Source organism: Taurulus bubalis (genome assembly GCF_910589615.1).
Source record: "Taurulus bubalis genome assembly, chromosome: 1".
NCBI lineage: Eukaryota > Metazoa > Chordata > Actinopteri > Perciformes > Cottidae > Taurulus > Taurulus bubalis.
The window spans coordinates 23,590,907-23,604,526 of NC_136589.1; the positions used below are offsets into that span (position 1 = coordinate 23,590,907).

General features: G+C 42.4%; 1 protein-coding gene across 1 annotated transcript in view; it reads right to left on the reverse strand.

Moving 5' to 3' along the window:
• The window catches only part of pappa2 (pappalysin 2), a gene marked incomplete at both ends in the record, with an annotated part of 78,419 nt that overhangs the window by 35,781 nt on the left and 29,018 nt on the right, over positions 1-13,620 (reverse strand). The window contains 2 exons of the mRNA XM_079228689.1: positions 1,644-1,840; positions 9,511-9,815. Coding sequence (XP_079084815.1) covers positions 1,644-1,840; positions 9,511-9,815 — 502 coding nt within the window. The remainder of the gene's footprint in view (positions 1-1,643; positions 1,841-9,510; positions 9,816-13,620) is intronic.

The window sequence follows — 13,620 nt, forward strand, 5'->3', positions numbered from 1 at the left end:
TTTTACTTTGAACCAGTGGCGTCCCTACGCTAAAGCCCCGGATGTTTTTTAATTAGCCCCGAATATTAATTTAAAAAAAAAAAGGTCATTAAATTAAACTATTGTTTCTCACATGGACAAATTATTTATAACTCTAACATGCTACATATGTGCGTGTGTTCTGGTTTGTATGTTTTCTCCCCTTAAAATTACAATCCAAGAGCCTATCATCGTACTTAACCTTAGGGCACTAGGACCTTGGGAAGGCTGCTGCGTTGGCTTTCTCACTCTGCCAAGTAACGTCTCTTATCAACCACAACAGGATTACACCAAGGAGTTTATCTCACAGTAAACTACACCAAGTAGTTTATCTCCAAGTAAACTATACCAAGAAGTTTACCTCAACGTAAACTATACTAAGGAGTACCATTATACAATATTTATCATTCGATAATTAAGATGTACTTGAAATGTTTTATTTTTTTATTTTTGTTATTCGTGTTTTGTTTTTTTTACTATTGAATGGAATATTTGACACTGAACTAGTTCATCTTTATCTCAGTGATAGTGTCCATATTAGCATAAAATATCACTGGTTTGTAAAAACTACACAGACAACAAAATAGATGTAAATGTTGATCAAAATCTTCACTTCTGCTCAAAATAAAACGAGTAAATAACTCAAACGTTGACACTGCCAGGTCCATTCTCCATCCATTGGATTTGGGAGTGACGTGGATATGAAAGCTAGTTTATCCGTCTTTCCTTTACAAGCAGGAAAAGTATTTCTCTCTCGTTATTTGAGAAAAGTTCATATTTGTGTTCACTGTGACCCTGAAATTCTGTCTCTTCTATTATCATATACTGAATGAATGCAAGCAAAACTACAGAGCAAAATCACACTCTTTCTGATTGAACCAATCTATGAACTGTCTGAAACAATGGATATCCGGGGCCCCAAATGGCCCCCAAAAAGAATTGCAGACGCCAGTTCTCTAGGGACTAAGCCCCCCCTTTCCTTGAATCCTAGAAACGCCCCTGCTTTGAACTACAGCGGCGTCTTATTACTTTTGACCGAATTGTTTGCAATCATGTGTATTTATATAAATATATAACTGTATATATATAAAATACATATTTCTAAACATATTATATATACAATTATATGTGTATCTATATAAATATATAAGTAAATATATATATAATACATATTTATGAACACAATATATATACAAGGATATGTGTATCTGTGTATAAATATGTATATAATATATAAAAGTTTTGCCTTGCTCGACAAATAGTGTTTCATGTAAAACTGTTGTTTGTAAAAACCAAAGGCTGGATGAAATATTGATTTCAAAGCATAGACTGTTATAAAATAGCCTGACATGGGTTGTATCGCTTTGAATGGACTTGATCTGCACTCCATGAGCAGTTTTTGGAACAGGGCGCCAAACAGGAGTGATACTAAATGGTGCTGGACTATATGGTCCAGATTTTAAGCCGACTGTACAGAGATGAACACAGTTTTGTTTCGGAATGGGGCTAAAGCTGCTAACATTGTTGGCCCGGAGTCGAGGGTTTCCCACGGCAGCCTCCACGGGGAGTTTATTGTCATCTGGAAGTCTTTTTTCATATGCCTCGCTGGGGTTGGCGAGTTATACCTTGGTGAGTGACGGCTCCCCGGTGGCGGCGTGTGCGGGACAGCGGTTAGGGTCCTGATGAGAAGCGGCGGCGGCCGACGCCCACTGGTCCGTGTAGCCCAGCGGTGTAAAGTAGCCGCAGTCCCGGACACTAGAGCTCCGTTCGAACTCCTCGCACACGCCGTCGCCGTCGAAGACGTAACAGCGGCTCGGCTCGCCTTGGGGGAGATGGAGAGGAGAATGAGACGGGAGGATTTATGAAAGGATATAAAGCCTGGTTTCCTAATCTGGCAGGGAACACGCTCATCCCCAATGCTGTTACACTCCCATCCAAGTCTATTTGTCATTGAAACATATTCGAGCAGATCTACTTTGTGTTTTCATTGGCCGTGTGCAACGTCAGCCACGTCAAGCCGACCATATCTGACTCTACATGGTGTCAACAGGCTGTAAATTATGAGAAGAAGGGAACTTTGACTTCTATTAATTATTGAAGATTACAACCATTTTTTGGTTCATGTTAACAGATGGTGAGAAAGCCATTTATGTGACTTGGCCAGTTAGTTTAGTTCCAAAAGCACCTCCGTAGCCCTTGATCTATAAGTCACCGAGCAACAACAGCAACATTACGCGCCGCAAAGAACTGTCAAACCTATGATTAAAAGTGCTAGAAAAGTTGACTAGAAAACACAACAAAAGACAAGAAGGTATTTCTTTTGCTATTATTATTGGGTCTACTCGCTCTTTTTTTTCATTGACTCAACTTTGATTCAATTCAATTCAATTGATCACCCCTTTTAAAAAATTGAATACTAAGCAAAAGGAGCACCAGAGTAACGTCTAATGCAATATGATACACTTTTTTTCAACGCCATTTTTTTGTTGACAGGAAAACTATGGCCAGTTGATTGGTAGGGTGTTGATGGAGCAATGCGCTTTGTTGAAGATGTTTCGACAGGACTCCATTCATCTGCAGAGAGGATGTTGGGACACACCGCCTAGTCTATGCTGCCAGGGCATCAAATACTGACGTTTTGTCATGGCCCTCGGCATTTCTTTTTTAATCCAGAATATGGTTTGAGCCTATTTGAAATAAATTGCACTGTACATTGCACATCCAAGTCTTAACTTCTTGGCAAATAAACTAATATTGTATTATTTCTGCCTGTTTTAACTTAACCTATTTACAGATTTACAAAAAGCCTCATCCTATTTTAAGTGGGCGATTCAGCCATGCACCTTATTTAAACTTAACACGATGAATTAAGTTCCATATTTTTATGTCTGCCTGTGAAATACATTACTACTGGTTTAGATATGTGTTATGAAAATAAGATTTTGTATTATCAACCACACAAGATGTGTTTTTAGATTAAACATGAGACGAATAGTCAATAATCGAGGGTTAAGTATTACAACTACACATAAAATAAGGATTTGCTACAACACGTGGTGTTTGCTGTCAGATCTAAGAGCCAATCAGCTCTCTGATGTGGCGAGAGCCAGGCGTTTCCCATCATGCACTGGGCCAAGCAGTCGTTTGAGAGCAACTGCGGCGACTGACTCTGAAATCGACAGCCGGCTTGGTCTCGTGAGAGTATCGTTGACCACGTGTGCATGACGTCAGAGCAAGTCGGGACACAAATCTAACCGGCATGCATTGCGTGCCGATCGCCGCCGATCGATTCTGCGCAGAACTGGCTCATCTCGAACGAGCCTAACGTCTTTGACCAGCGCCGTGTCGCGGACTTTGTGTGCAACAGCTGTGCAACAGCTGTGCAACAGCGCCGCTACGAGTGACAGGAAGTCCAGACGTTTGATTTTCACGCGGGCGGCGCATTTCTCATTTCTTTCTCCGATGCCTCCCATAATTGATTACATAAAAAAAAGATTGATACTTGGCTTCCGTGTATCGTTACTCTAGGCTCGTTCGAGATGAGCCAGTTCTGCGCAGAATCGATCTGCGCGCAATGCATGCCGGTTAGATTTGTGTCCGACTTGGTCCCGACTTGCTCTGACGTCATGCACACATGGTCAACGATACTCTTACGAGACCAAGCCGGCTGTCGATTTCAGAGTCAGGCGCCGCAGTTGCTCTCCAACGACTGCTTGTCCCAGTGCATGATGGGAAACGCCTGGCTCTCGCTACATCAGAGAGCTGATTGGCTCTTAGATCTGACCGCAAACACCAGGTACTGGAGAAAATCCTTATTTTATGTGTAGTTGTAATACTTAACGCTGGATTGTTGACTATTCATCTCATGTTTAATCTTAAAACATATCTTGTGTGGTTGATAATACAAAATTGTATTCATATAACACACATCTAAATGAGTAGTAATGTATTTCACAGGCAGACATAAAAAGAGCAAAGGATGCAGCTACACATACATTTCTACATAAATATATATTTACAAACACATATGAATAAATCCAAACGTGATCTGTAGACTACAAGTAGACAAAAGTTCGGAACTAACAGGAAGTTATTTTTTCTGTGACTTCCTGTGTATACTTTGAAGGCAGCCTAAAACTGTCCGACTTGATCGCAGTTTATTGTCAACGCCTTCTGCTGCGGCCGCTGCTCTCGTCTGGATTCCAGGCGACGCGCAGTTCTAACGAACGAGCCTAATATCGCCACGCAAACTATCGCGATACTATGCAGAATCGATTTTTCCCCCCATCCCTAATAGTTATACATTTTCTATGCCATGTGTTTTTCTGAAACACAGATTTTCTTGTAGCGTAAACTACACAAGTTACGGGAATTGCGTGGAGCACTTAACTTACATCAAAGATTCTCAAACTTTTTTTGTCACGCCCCACTTTGGAGGAAGAAAAATATTTGGACAAAATTGTAACAAAATGGTCCATGCTGAATTTTTATTGAGATACCGTTTTGTGACTCCTCCATCTGTGCTTTTTCAAATAATAGAATAAAGAAAATTGTATTCCCTTTCAAGTAAACCGGATTGCTCCATCAGACAAAAACTAATAACATGTGCAATCACTTTGTTAGAATAATGCAAATAAAAAAGAACTAATATTTGGCAAAATAATTACAGATTGTGGCTGCAAATAACCTGTTTTGCACTGAATATATTTTCAAGATAATAACAATAACATTCAACCTGTGCAAAACAAAATGAGTGCAGATGTGTGAGCCATCAGTTTCAGTATTAGTGGCTGCAGTGAGCTGCTTTCCTCTACAAATATTTTTAAAACAGGGTTGTAGATTTGATACGGCCACTCTCAATTCATGCTCAATGTTGAGCTGAGATCTATATTCTGTTTTGAGAGACGCAACAGCAGAAGAACCGACCTCACGGAGATCTCACGGAGGTAGGCTTTTGGCAAAATGCCAAGAATCGGCGAGTCGCGCAAGTGTAGTTAACGGGGTAACCGTAAACATTTCCACAAAAGTACAGGCATTGCGCCATGTATTTATTAATGGCATTTTATGTCTGTGTACTTTGTACTCTGTTCTCCCCATAGTTTGCATGTTGAAGTGTCCTTGAGGAAGACATAGCTTCACTATTTTTTTTTTTTTTTTTTTTTTAAGAATCTGCATCTCCCCCCACCTGTAATACCTCCGCGCCCCACAATTTGAGAACCACTGACTACATATCTAAAGCTATGTAACAAACGTGGTTATTGTAACCTAACTATAATCTTTTACTAAACCTAACCAAGTGCCAGTGGCGGCCGGCCAATAGAGGGCCATGGGGCCTGGCCCCACCTTGAGCCACAAAAAAAATCCATTAAAAAAAAAAAAAGAATATAATAATAATAATAAATCATACAAATTGTCAATATTTGTGTTTTTGAAATATGGAATATACCCAGTCATATTTGTAAAATAGGATATCTGCGCAAAATATATGCTTTTCCTGCACGTCCTCTCCGCCTGTCTGCTGTCTGACGAGAACGCACACCTCTGGGCCAAATAGTTTTGGCCCAAGAGAGGCAGGTCTAAGAAGCAGTTTAGCCAATTACTGATTAAAGATATAAAAGTTAATTTGCTTTTTCGTAACCATTCGCTGCGGAAAGGGGGCGGGGCTTATCTCCGTGGCTTTACTCCACACCCCCGTGTCTCATAATATTAATAATATTATCCGTAGTCGCACACAGCTCCAACTCCTCCAGGACGAGGATCTGAATGAAGCCGCTTCCAGTGCCCCTTCAGCGGACCCGCAGCAGTTTGATTCAGTAACGGCAAGCCAGCGGTGATGCCGGGCGGAGCTTCTCAACTCTGATTGGCTTTCGCAACTCAGCGTCAGGCGGATTCTTCACTCCGGCGAAGAAGCGAAAAAACAAATATTTGCAACGCCTTTTTGCCTCTATCGCATCCAAATCGCGAATTTTTCGCAACCATTCGCGTCTGTGCATTGACTTAACATGTAATCTACTCGCACGAATATTTCGCAACTCTTTTGGTGTGAACACGGCATAAGTGTTGGCTCTGTGTGTGTGCTATTAATGCAAACGAGGCGTAAGCTAACATAATTAACGTTGTTGTACACAGCTCTTACGTTGGTTTGGGGAATTTATCAAATGCAGGACCACTTATTTGTATGCTACATGATATATATATATATTAATATGCTGAATTGTATTAATAAGATGTCCTTATTATGTCAAAGTGTTGGAATAAATGTTAAATATTGAACTGCTAAGTAGTAATGTGTGTTTGATACCTTTTTTGCATTGAATCATACTGGGATGTTTGCTGAAATTGATTAGATGGCAAAACAAACAAACAAAACAAAAAAGAAATCCACCATCCGCCACTGACAAGTGCTATCCCTATTTCTTCCCTTTTTTCCCTGTGAAAGGGTTTTTACTATCTTTATTTGGGGGAGGTCCCGGGACAGGGATGTTATGTGTACAGATTGTAAAGCCCTCCGAGGCAAATTTGTATTCGTGATGTTGGGCTATATAAAAGAAACTGAATTGAATTGAAGCCAAAGAGGTGGAAAGTGACACCTAAAGGTCCTGACCGTGTTCGTATGTGACGAGTTGGGAATGAGGAAACGTTGAATTACATGATTGTTAAAATGACACGACAACAAAGACTATAAACCATTTTTTAAGGCGGTTTGTCAACAAGACGGCATGTTAGAAGCTCGCTTTCCTGGAGGTTTCAACCACATATCATGGTCTTCATCAGTGGTTGGAGTTTGCTCACAGAGACAACTCGGCAAGATGCTGAGGTGTGTTTGGTAGTTTGAAAGTCAAAGCATTGAATTAGTTTTGTTCGGCTTTGGTCAAACTAGTTTTGTCAAAGTTTTCGGCTTGATTTTGTGAAATTTGGTGTCAGATATCTAGCAGCAACGTTCACAGTCTGTAGTGGTGTGAAAACAAAAACAATTTTATAGCACAAAAGACATGACAGAATGTGCTCATTCGCCAGCAGTATTTCTGAGCCAAAGTTTAAAGACGAAATTACTGATCTTTTAATTGACGCATGACAAAGTGACACAGTTGCACCTGAGCTATGAGCAATGGATATAAGTGCAATAGAGTAAGGGCATGACATAATCTGCTACACAAGACAACAGCTTGTAATGCAGCAGCTATTCGTGAAAAAAGGGCGGAAAACATCAAGGCACTTCCCTCATGCACATCTGGACAGCTGCAGAAGTTAGACAGACGGCGACGTGTCGGAGAGCCAGTTCTGCACAATTGGCTTCAATTAGTCGACGGAAACATGTTTCGGATAAAAGTCAAATTAGACCGACACAATTTGAGGCCATGTTGTCACCCCGAGTCCACCAAGTCTTTGAAAACACTTTTAAGTCTTTTTAATTCCAAGTCTCACTAAAGAGGACGACCTGACAACCCTTGACTTAAAGTTAACACCATCTGTTTTTTATCTGCAATGCTGTAATCATATCGTGCAATTTAACCTTTAATGAATCAGGCAGTTAAAAGGACAAGTCATAGAATCAATAAAACTAATACAAAAAAAAACATTTCTAACAAATGCAGCTTGTCCGTGACGAGATGACTGTAAAAGCAGCCAGTGTGGTGACTGCACAGCTATGGTACGTTCTATTAACACAACCAGAGCGAGGCAATTCGGTATGGTCGGAGTTAACTGGGTCAAGCAAACGTGGCGCGACAACCCAAACAAATACTCTGCCTCTGACTAACAAGTACAACTGAATAATTGGTTTTAAGTGTTGCAATTTGTTAAAAAAAAAGTTTTTGTCAAGTTGTTTTCTGGCTTTAGTCATGTCTGTTATTGTAAAACGAGAGATATAATAGCTTCAGTCACGAGATGGCTAACCTTGGCGGGAGAGGAGGAAGCGGGTTGGGGGGGTCTGACAAATAAATTGACTGGATGATGGAAATTTTAACCCTTCCATACCACGCATGAATGACTACCAACCAGCTGCTATTGGGAACAGCACATGGCCTAAAAAGGAAGCAACTAGCACCATCTCGGTGTTATGAAATCACGTGGGGGGGATGAACGTTCTGTTAAACAGAGGGTGAATTTCAAGGCTTTGGCGGAACACCACAGCGGCATAGTGGATTTCTCGTGTCACTGTGGCCTCCTCTCATCCAAACCGACTCTCGATGAGAAACAGGGACATTCGTGGGACGCACACGCTGACAGAGGTAGACCTCGACCTACTGCTCGCAATGGGGGCGCTTAGGGGTCCCACTCTCCGATCCGTACCGTGTGGCGACGCTTCCGTCTCGCCCCGTCTGCATGCTTCAGACGGGGCGAGGGCATGAACACAACGTTTTGTCATCCCGCGGTGGAATCGAACCACGATGGGGGCTGCTTTGCTCGTCTTTTGCCACGTCAGTTCATGGCATACATAATGACAACGATCCAGCAGCGATCCAGCAGCGATAAGGCTTTGTTCATTTAGAGGCTTGGGAGTGAAAAAACATCTCGAGCAAAAAAGTCAAAAACCTGCGGGGTGAGAGCCCCAACAGGTGAATCTGCTTTCAGTAACTCAATGTTGAATACCCACCGAGTAAGTTTCTTCTGAGCCACGTGACTCACCGCACCGCAAATCAAAACAGTTTCTTAATGTTTCTTGTCTTGCCATAAATGTCAAGTTGTTAATTCTGGGAACAAGTCGTGCTTTCATGCCTAATCCTTCGGCGAACATTAACCTGGCCTAAACCCTCACCACGATCTTTCAAGTTTCATGTTGGGTCTAAAAGAAATGATGCACCCCCTCCCCCCCACGTGATCTACGGTGGGGGGGAGTCAAAAGTCAGAAGCAACAGCTAGTTGTGATCTGTGCACAGGAGATTTGATAATCAAAATATATTACTTACTTTACGTAAATCATATCAAATAAAATGGAAACAAAATGTCTAAAACACAACTGTAATTGCAAACTGTTTTTTTTTTTTACAACAAAGCCACAACATAATCTTCGTACTAAATTAATGCGCTGCATTCATCAATAATCCCGAGCCCGCATCGATCCCTTGAAAATATTGTAAAGGCCTGAGCGTATTCAATAAAGGGAACATGCCAGGCATGTGTTTTCAGGCGGAGCGGTTCCTGCTGAAAAGTCTTTCCCTGCCAGCCTAACGCCACAACGGCTCAGATGTCCAAACGAGACCTGTGACTTCGCAAAACAGAAAGTCACTTTTCACCCCTCCGCTCATCTGTTTCCTCTTATGTTGCAGCAATGCTACTACCATTAATGGACTGTGGACTCGGTTACAGCCAGAAGCTTTTATGTCTTGTAAATTAAATTTGATTGGCTTTGAATTTTCCTCTTATTACTGCCGCATGCCGAAATGAGAGATTTCGCTGCTTTGACACTAAAAGTTTATATGGTGTTCATGTTTCAGGTGTTAGAGAGGGCAGATCTGGTGGGTTTAATGTAGTATGATGAATCTCACGCACCATTGCAGTTGAAGCCTGTCTCCTTGTGGCATTTCTTAGAGCAGCCGTCGCCGTCCAACAGGTTGCTGTCGTCACACTCTTCTGTCCTGCAGAGAGAGAGAGAACCATCACCACCCTCATCTTTATTTCCCACGTCTCCTACGCTGACCATGTGGATTATATCGTGTTCAACAGACCCCTGTGTGAGACCGTCTCCGCAGTAGGACTGCCCGTGGGTGTAGAGGAGAGGTGAGGAGGGATCACTGAGGAGACCGTCTGCTTCCACTTGGATCGTATACTGGTACTTGACCCCCTGTCTTACAGAGCTGGAGAGGAGACGAGACGAGAGGATGAGGAGAAGAGAAGAGAAGAGGAGACGAGAGGAGACAGAAGAAGAGGAAATGAGACAAGTGAAGTGGATTAGGAGAAGAGAAGAGAGGAGAGGAGACGAGAGGAGACGAGATGAGAGGAGACGAGAGGAGACAGAAGAAGAGGAAATGAGACAAGTGAAGAGGATGCAGCGAAGAGAAGAGAGGAGAAGATAGGCGAGGGGACAGGAGGAAAGGAGTGGGAACAGAAGCAGAGGAGATGAGGCAGGAGGAGCGGAAACAGAGGGAGAGGAAATGAGAGGAAGAGAAGACGAGATAAGAGGAGATGGGACAGGAGGAGAGGAGAAGACGAGGAAAGACAAAATGAGAGGAGACAGGAGAGGAAACGGGAATAGGGGAGACGAGTGGAGAGAAGACGGGACAAGAGGAAACAGGAGGAGAAGGGAGCAGAAGAGGGGAGAAAAAGAGAGGAGATGAGATGAGAGGAAACAGGAAGAGAGGAGGGAAGAAGAGGGAAGATGAGATGAGAGGAAACAGGAAGAGAGGAGAGGAGATGAGGAGAGGGAAAAGGGTTTTGTGATTGCTTAAAACTGTAAATAAAAAATTGGCATAATAAAGTTATTAAGTCGACTTCCAAGGTTTGTTCTGTTCTATCGAGGAGCAGTGTGCCAGGTTCCCGCTGCGTTGTGGTACAAACTGATCCTATTCATATTTACAGGCTTGTTGATTGATACCAATTGACTCGACAAAACGTGTAGCGAACGACCTCAATGTCCGGTAGCATCACTCACTTGGTGCTGTGGAGAGAGGAAGCATTTTATTTGCAGTATGACCCCTCCACCCCACACACACACACACACACTTCAAACAAATCGATTCTGCATTAATCCGGATGGACTCTGCAAACAGTGGCTCGTGGGATCGCAGCACCCGAAGTGGAACCCAGTGGCTTCCATCTGTAACCTTGCGGCGTCCCATGACCTCAAAGACCCGCAGAAGGAAGTGTGTGTAGTGATACCCAGGCTCCAGTGTCGGGACTATCGATCTGTTTTCTGTGAGTGCTGTCTATAAAAAGAGCCCTCATCCCAGTGTTTATGTATCCGCCCGGTGCGAAAGTTAACCAGGAGGAGCGCAAGGCACCCGCTAAGTCTGTCCGGTTCCTCCAGACTCCCCTGACTCCCCTTTATTAATTATGGCTCGGGAGAGGAAGTGAAAGATTTAAAAACCCATTATTGGAAACGCACGTTGGTATGGTCTTTCTTAAAAGTTGACGGAAATAGTGAAGGATGAAAATAGAGGGCTCAAACCCCCCCAACCCACATGCTTGCTCTCCAACGACACACCTGGTTAATATGCTGCTTGAAGTGGGCGTGATCGTCGGCCTTGGAAAGTGACAGCAATCGTCAAACTCAACGCCATGTAGGCGAGGAGGGAGGGGGAGCGCTTGTCTGACTGATCGAAGAGCTCCGGAAACCACCCAACCCCCACAGCCCACAGCTTTCCGACGTCGGATTGGAGGGATTACATTTCTGTAATGTTCCGAAACCAACAATCTGACATTCACACCCACTTTGGGGCTGTTGAACACAATAAATCCAGGAGAGAAATGAAAATGTGTCTCATTACCCGCCCCAAAAAATAATAATAATGATAGGCATCATATCAGGTGGCAGGCACGTGGATGACACCAAGATCTACCCAAGGTCTTCCTCATTGCCAGTGCCTTTGGTTAACTTTGTAAACAGAATTGAAGAAGAAATTAAATCTGAGGAAATCTTACTAATAGGCTCCAACTGAACTTTGCAGCATCGCTGTGTTGTATAATGACAACAAACAATCATTGAATCCTTAAATAAGTAAAAAAAATGAAAAAAATGAAACAGTATGGTTTACATGTTGTTCCACCTTGTCATTTGAAAGTGCCTTCGTCATTTTTACGTGTTGATTGTAAAATAAATGTCATTTTTAAGCATCTTTTCACTCCCTGTGATGGCTGTCTGTCCCCTGTTGTAACTGTTAAAAAAATAAACAACTATTGGTCATAATCTTTGACAATACATTTTTAGATAAAGAGCTGACGTTAGGCTATAAAGGAACCACACTGCAGTCACGTGAGCACGAGTAAACACAACGGGACTGATGCCGTTTCGTTGTATACACCAACCTTTTTTTTTTAATGACCCAATTTCTTTTTGCGTACTTTATATGGTGTTAAAATCTCTAAAATCTCTTCAGATTAACCCCAGACATTAAATCAATCATTTAACCAAATATTTATATATATATTTTAATCCCATTGACTTGGAGACGAGGGAACCGGACGCGCAACAACTTGTTTCCGTGTTTTCGGACTCCTGATCAACAAAGATGCACGTATTGGGGGGGAAATGGGGAGTGTTTTAATTGACTGAATGGTCCGTCTGGTCCCTGTCACTCATCTCGGATTTCGTTCATGTTTTCAAAGTTACCCTTCCTCACCCCTCACCTACACTATCCTCACTTTCTCTCTCTTTCGCGTCTCTCGTACACGGTATCTAAATCGTTTTCCAATCCCTCCTCCCCTCTCTCTCCTCTCTTCCTTTTCATCTTCCCCTCCCTCGATTTTCCCTCCTCTCCCTCGTCTTCCAAACTCGTTGCTCCCAAACACTCTCTTCTCCTCACATCAACCCCGCTCTGCCCTCCTAAGTCCCACATAACTTAATTCCCAGCGGGTCTTACATCTTTTTGCACTTAGACACAGCTTGTGTAACGCGGGAGGAGTGTTCGCTGAAAAATAAACCGTTTTTTTTTCTCCTTTCATTTAAGCCGTGTCTACCTCGCATATACCTTGCTCTGCAAAAGAGCAACAGCATTTGTGTAATATTTGTTTTAGAAAATTGCCACAACATACACTACCGTTCAAAGGTTTGGGGTCACCCAGACAAATTGTCAGTTTCTTTGCAATTTCTCGCATGGAATAGCTTTAATTTCTAACATAATTGCACAAGGGTTTTCTAATCATCCATTAGTCTTCTATGTGATTAGCAAACACAATGTACCATTAGAACACTGGAGTAATAGTTGCCACCTAGAATAGTCATTTACCACATTAACAATGTATAGTGGGATTAATGTCTGATTAATTTAATGTTATCTTCATTGAAAAAAACAGTGCTTTTCTTTGAAAAATAAGGACATTTCTAAGTGACCCCAAACTTTTGAACAGTAGTGTATGAACATCAAATGTGCTGCAATCATGTGACATAACTGTGATGTCCTGGCAGCTACTTAGTAAGATAAAAAAAAAGAAAACTGGCTTTTGGGTTTACGTTTGGATTCCGGTAATCATTTGGACACCCGGCAATACGAGACAGGACGCTGGACAAAGTTGTTCAACTTCAGCCCCGAAACTTCAGCATGTTTTTGATTGAGTATATGCTTGTTGAAACCGATTTGGATCAGCAGCCACAGCTACACTTCCCCATGCTGGAAACATTTTGCATTTGGAGCTTTCCAAACAGAACCAGACCCAAACAGTTTAGAGAGACCGATAACTGTGGATTAGCAGATCTTAGGGCACGCACGCATGCACACACACACACACACACACACACACACACACACACACACACACACACACACACACACACACACACACACACAGAGGAAATGCTGGGAAACTTAAACTCTATGTTGCCCCTAAATCCTAAATAATAGTCTTATTTTTCCTCTAAAGCTGCTGATATCTGACGCGGAAGTGTGTGTGTGTGTGTGTGTGTGTGTGTGTGTGTGTGTGTGTGTGTGTGTGTCCTGTGTAATTTAC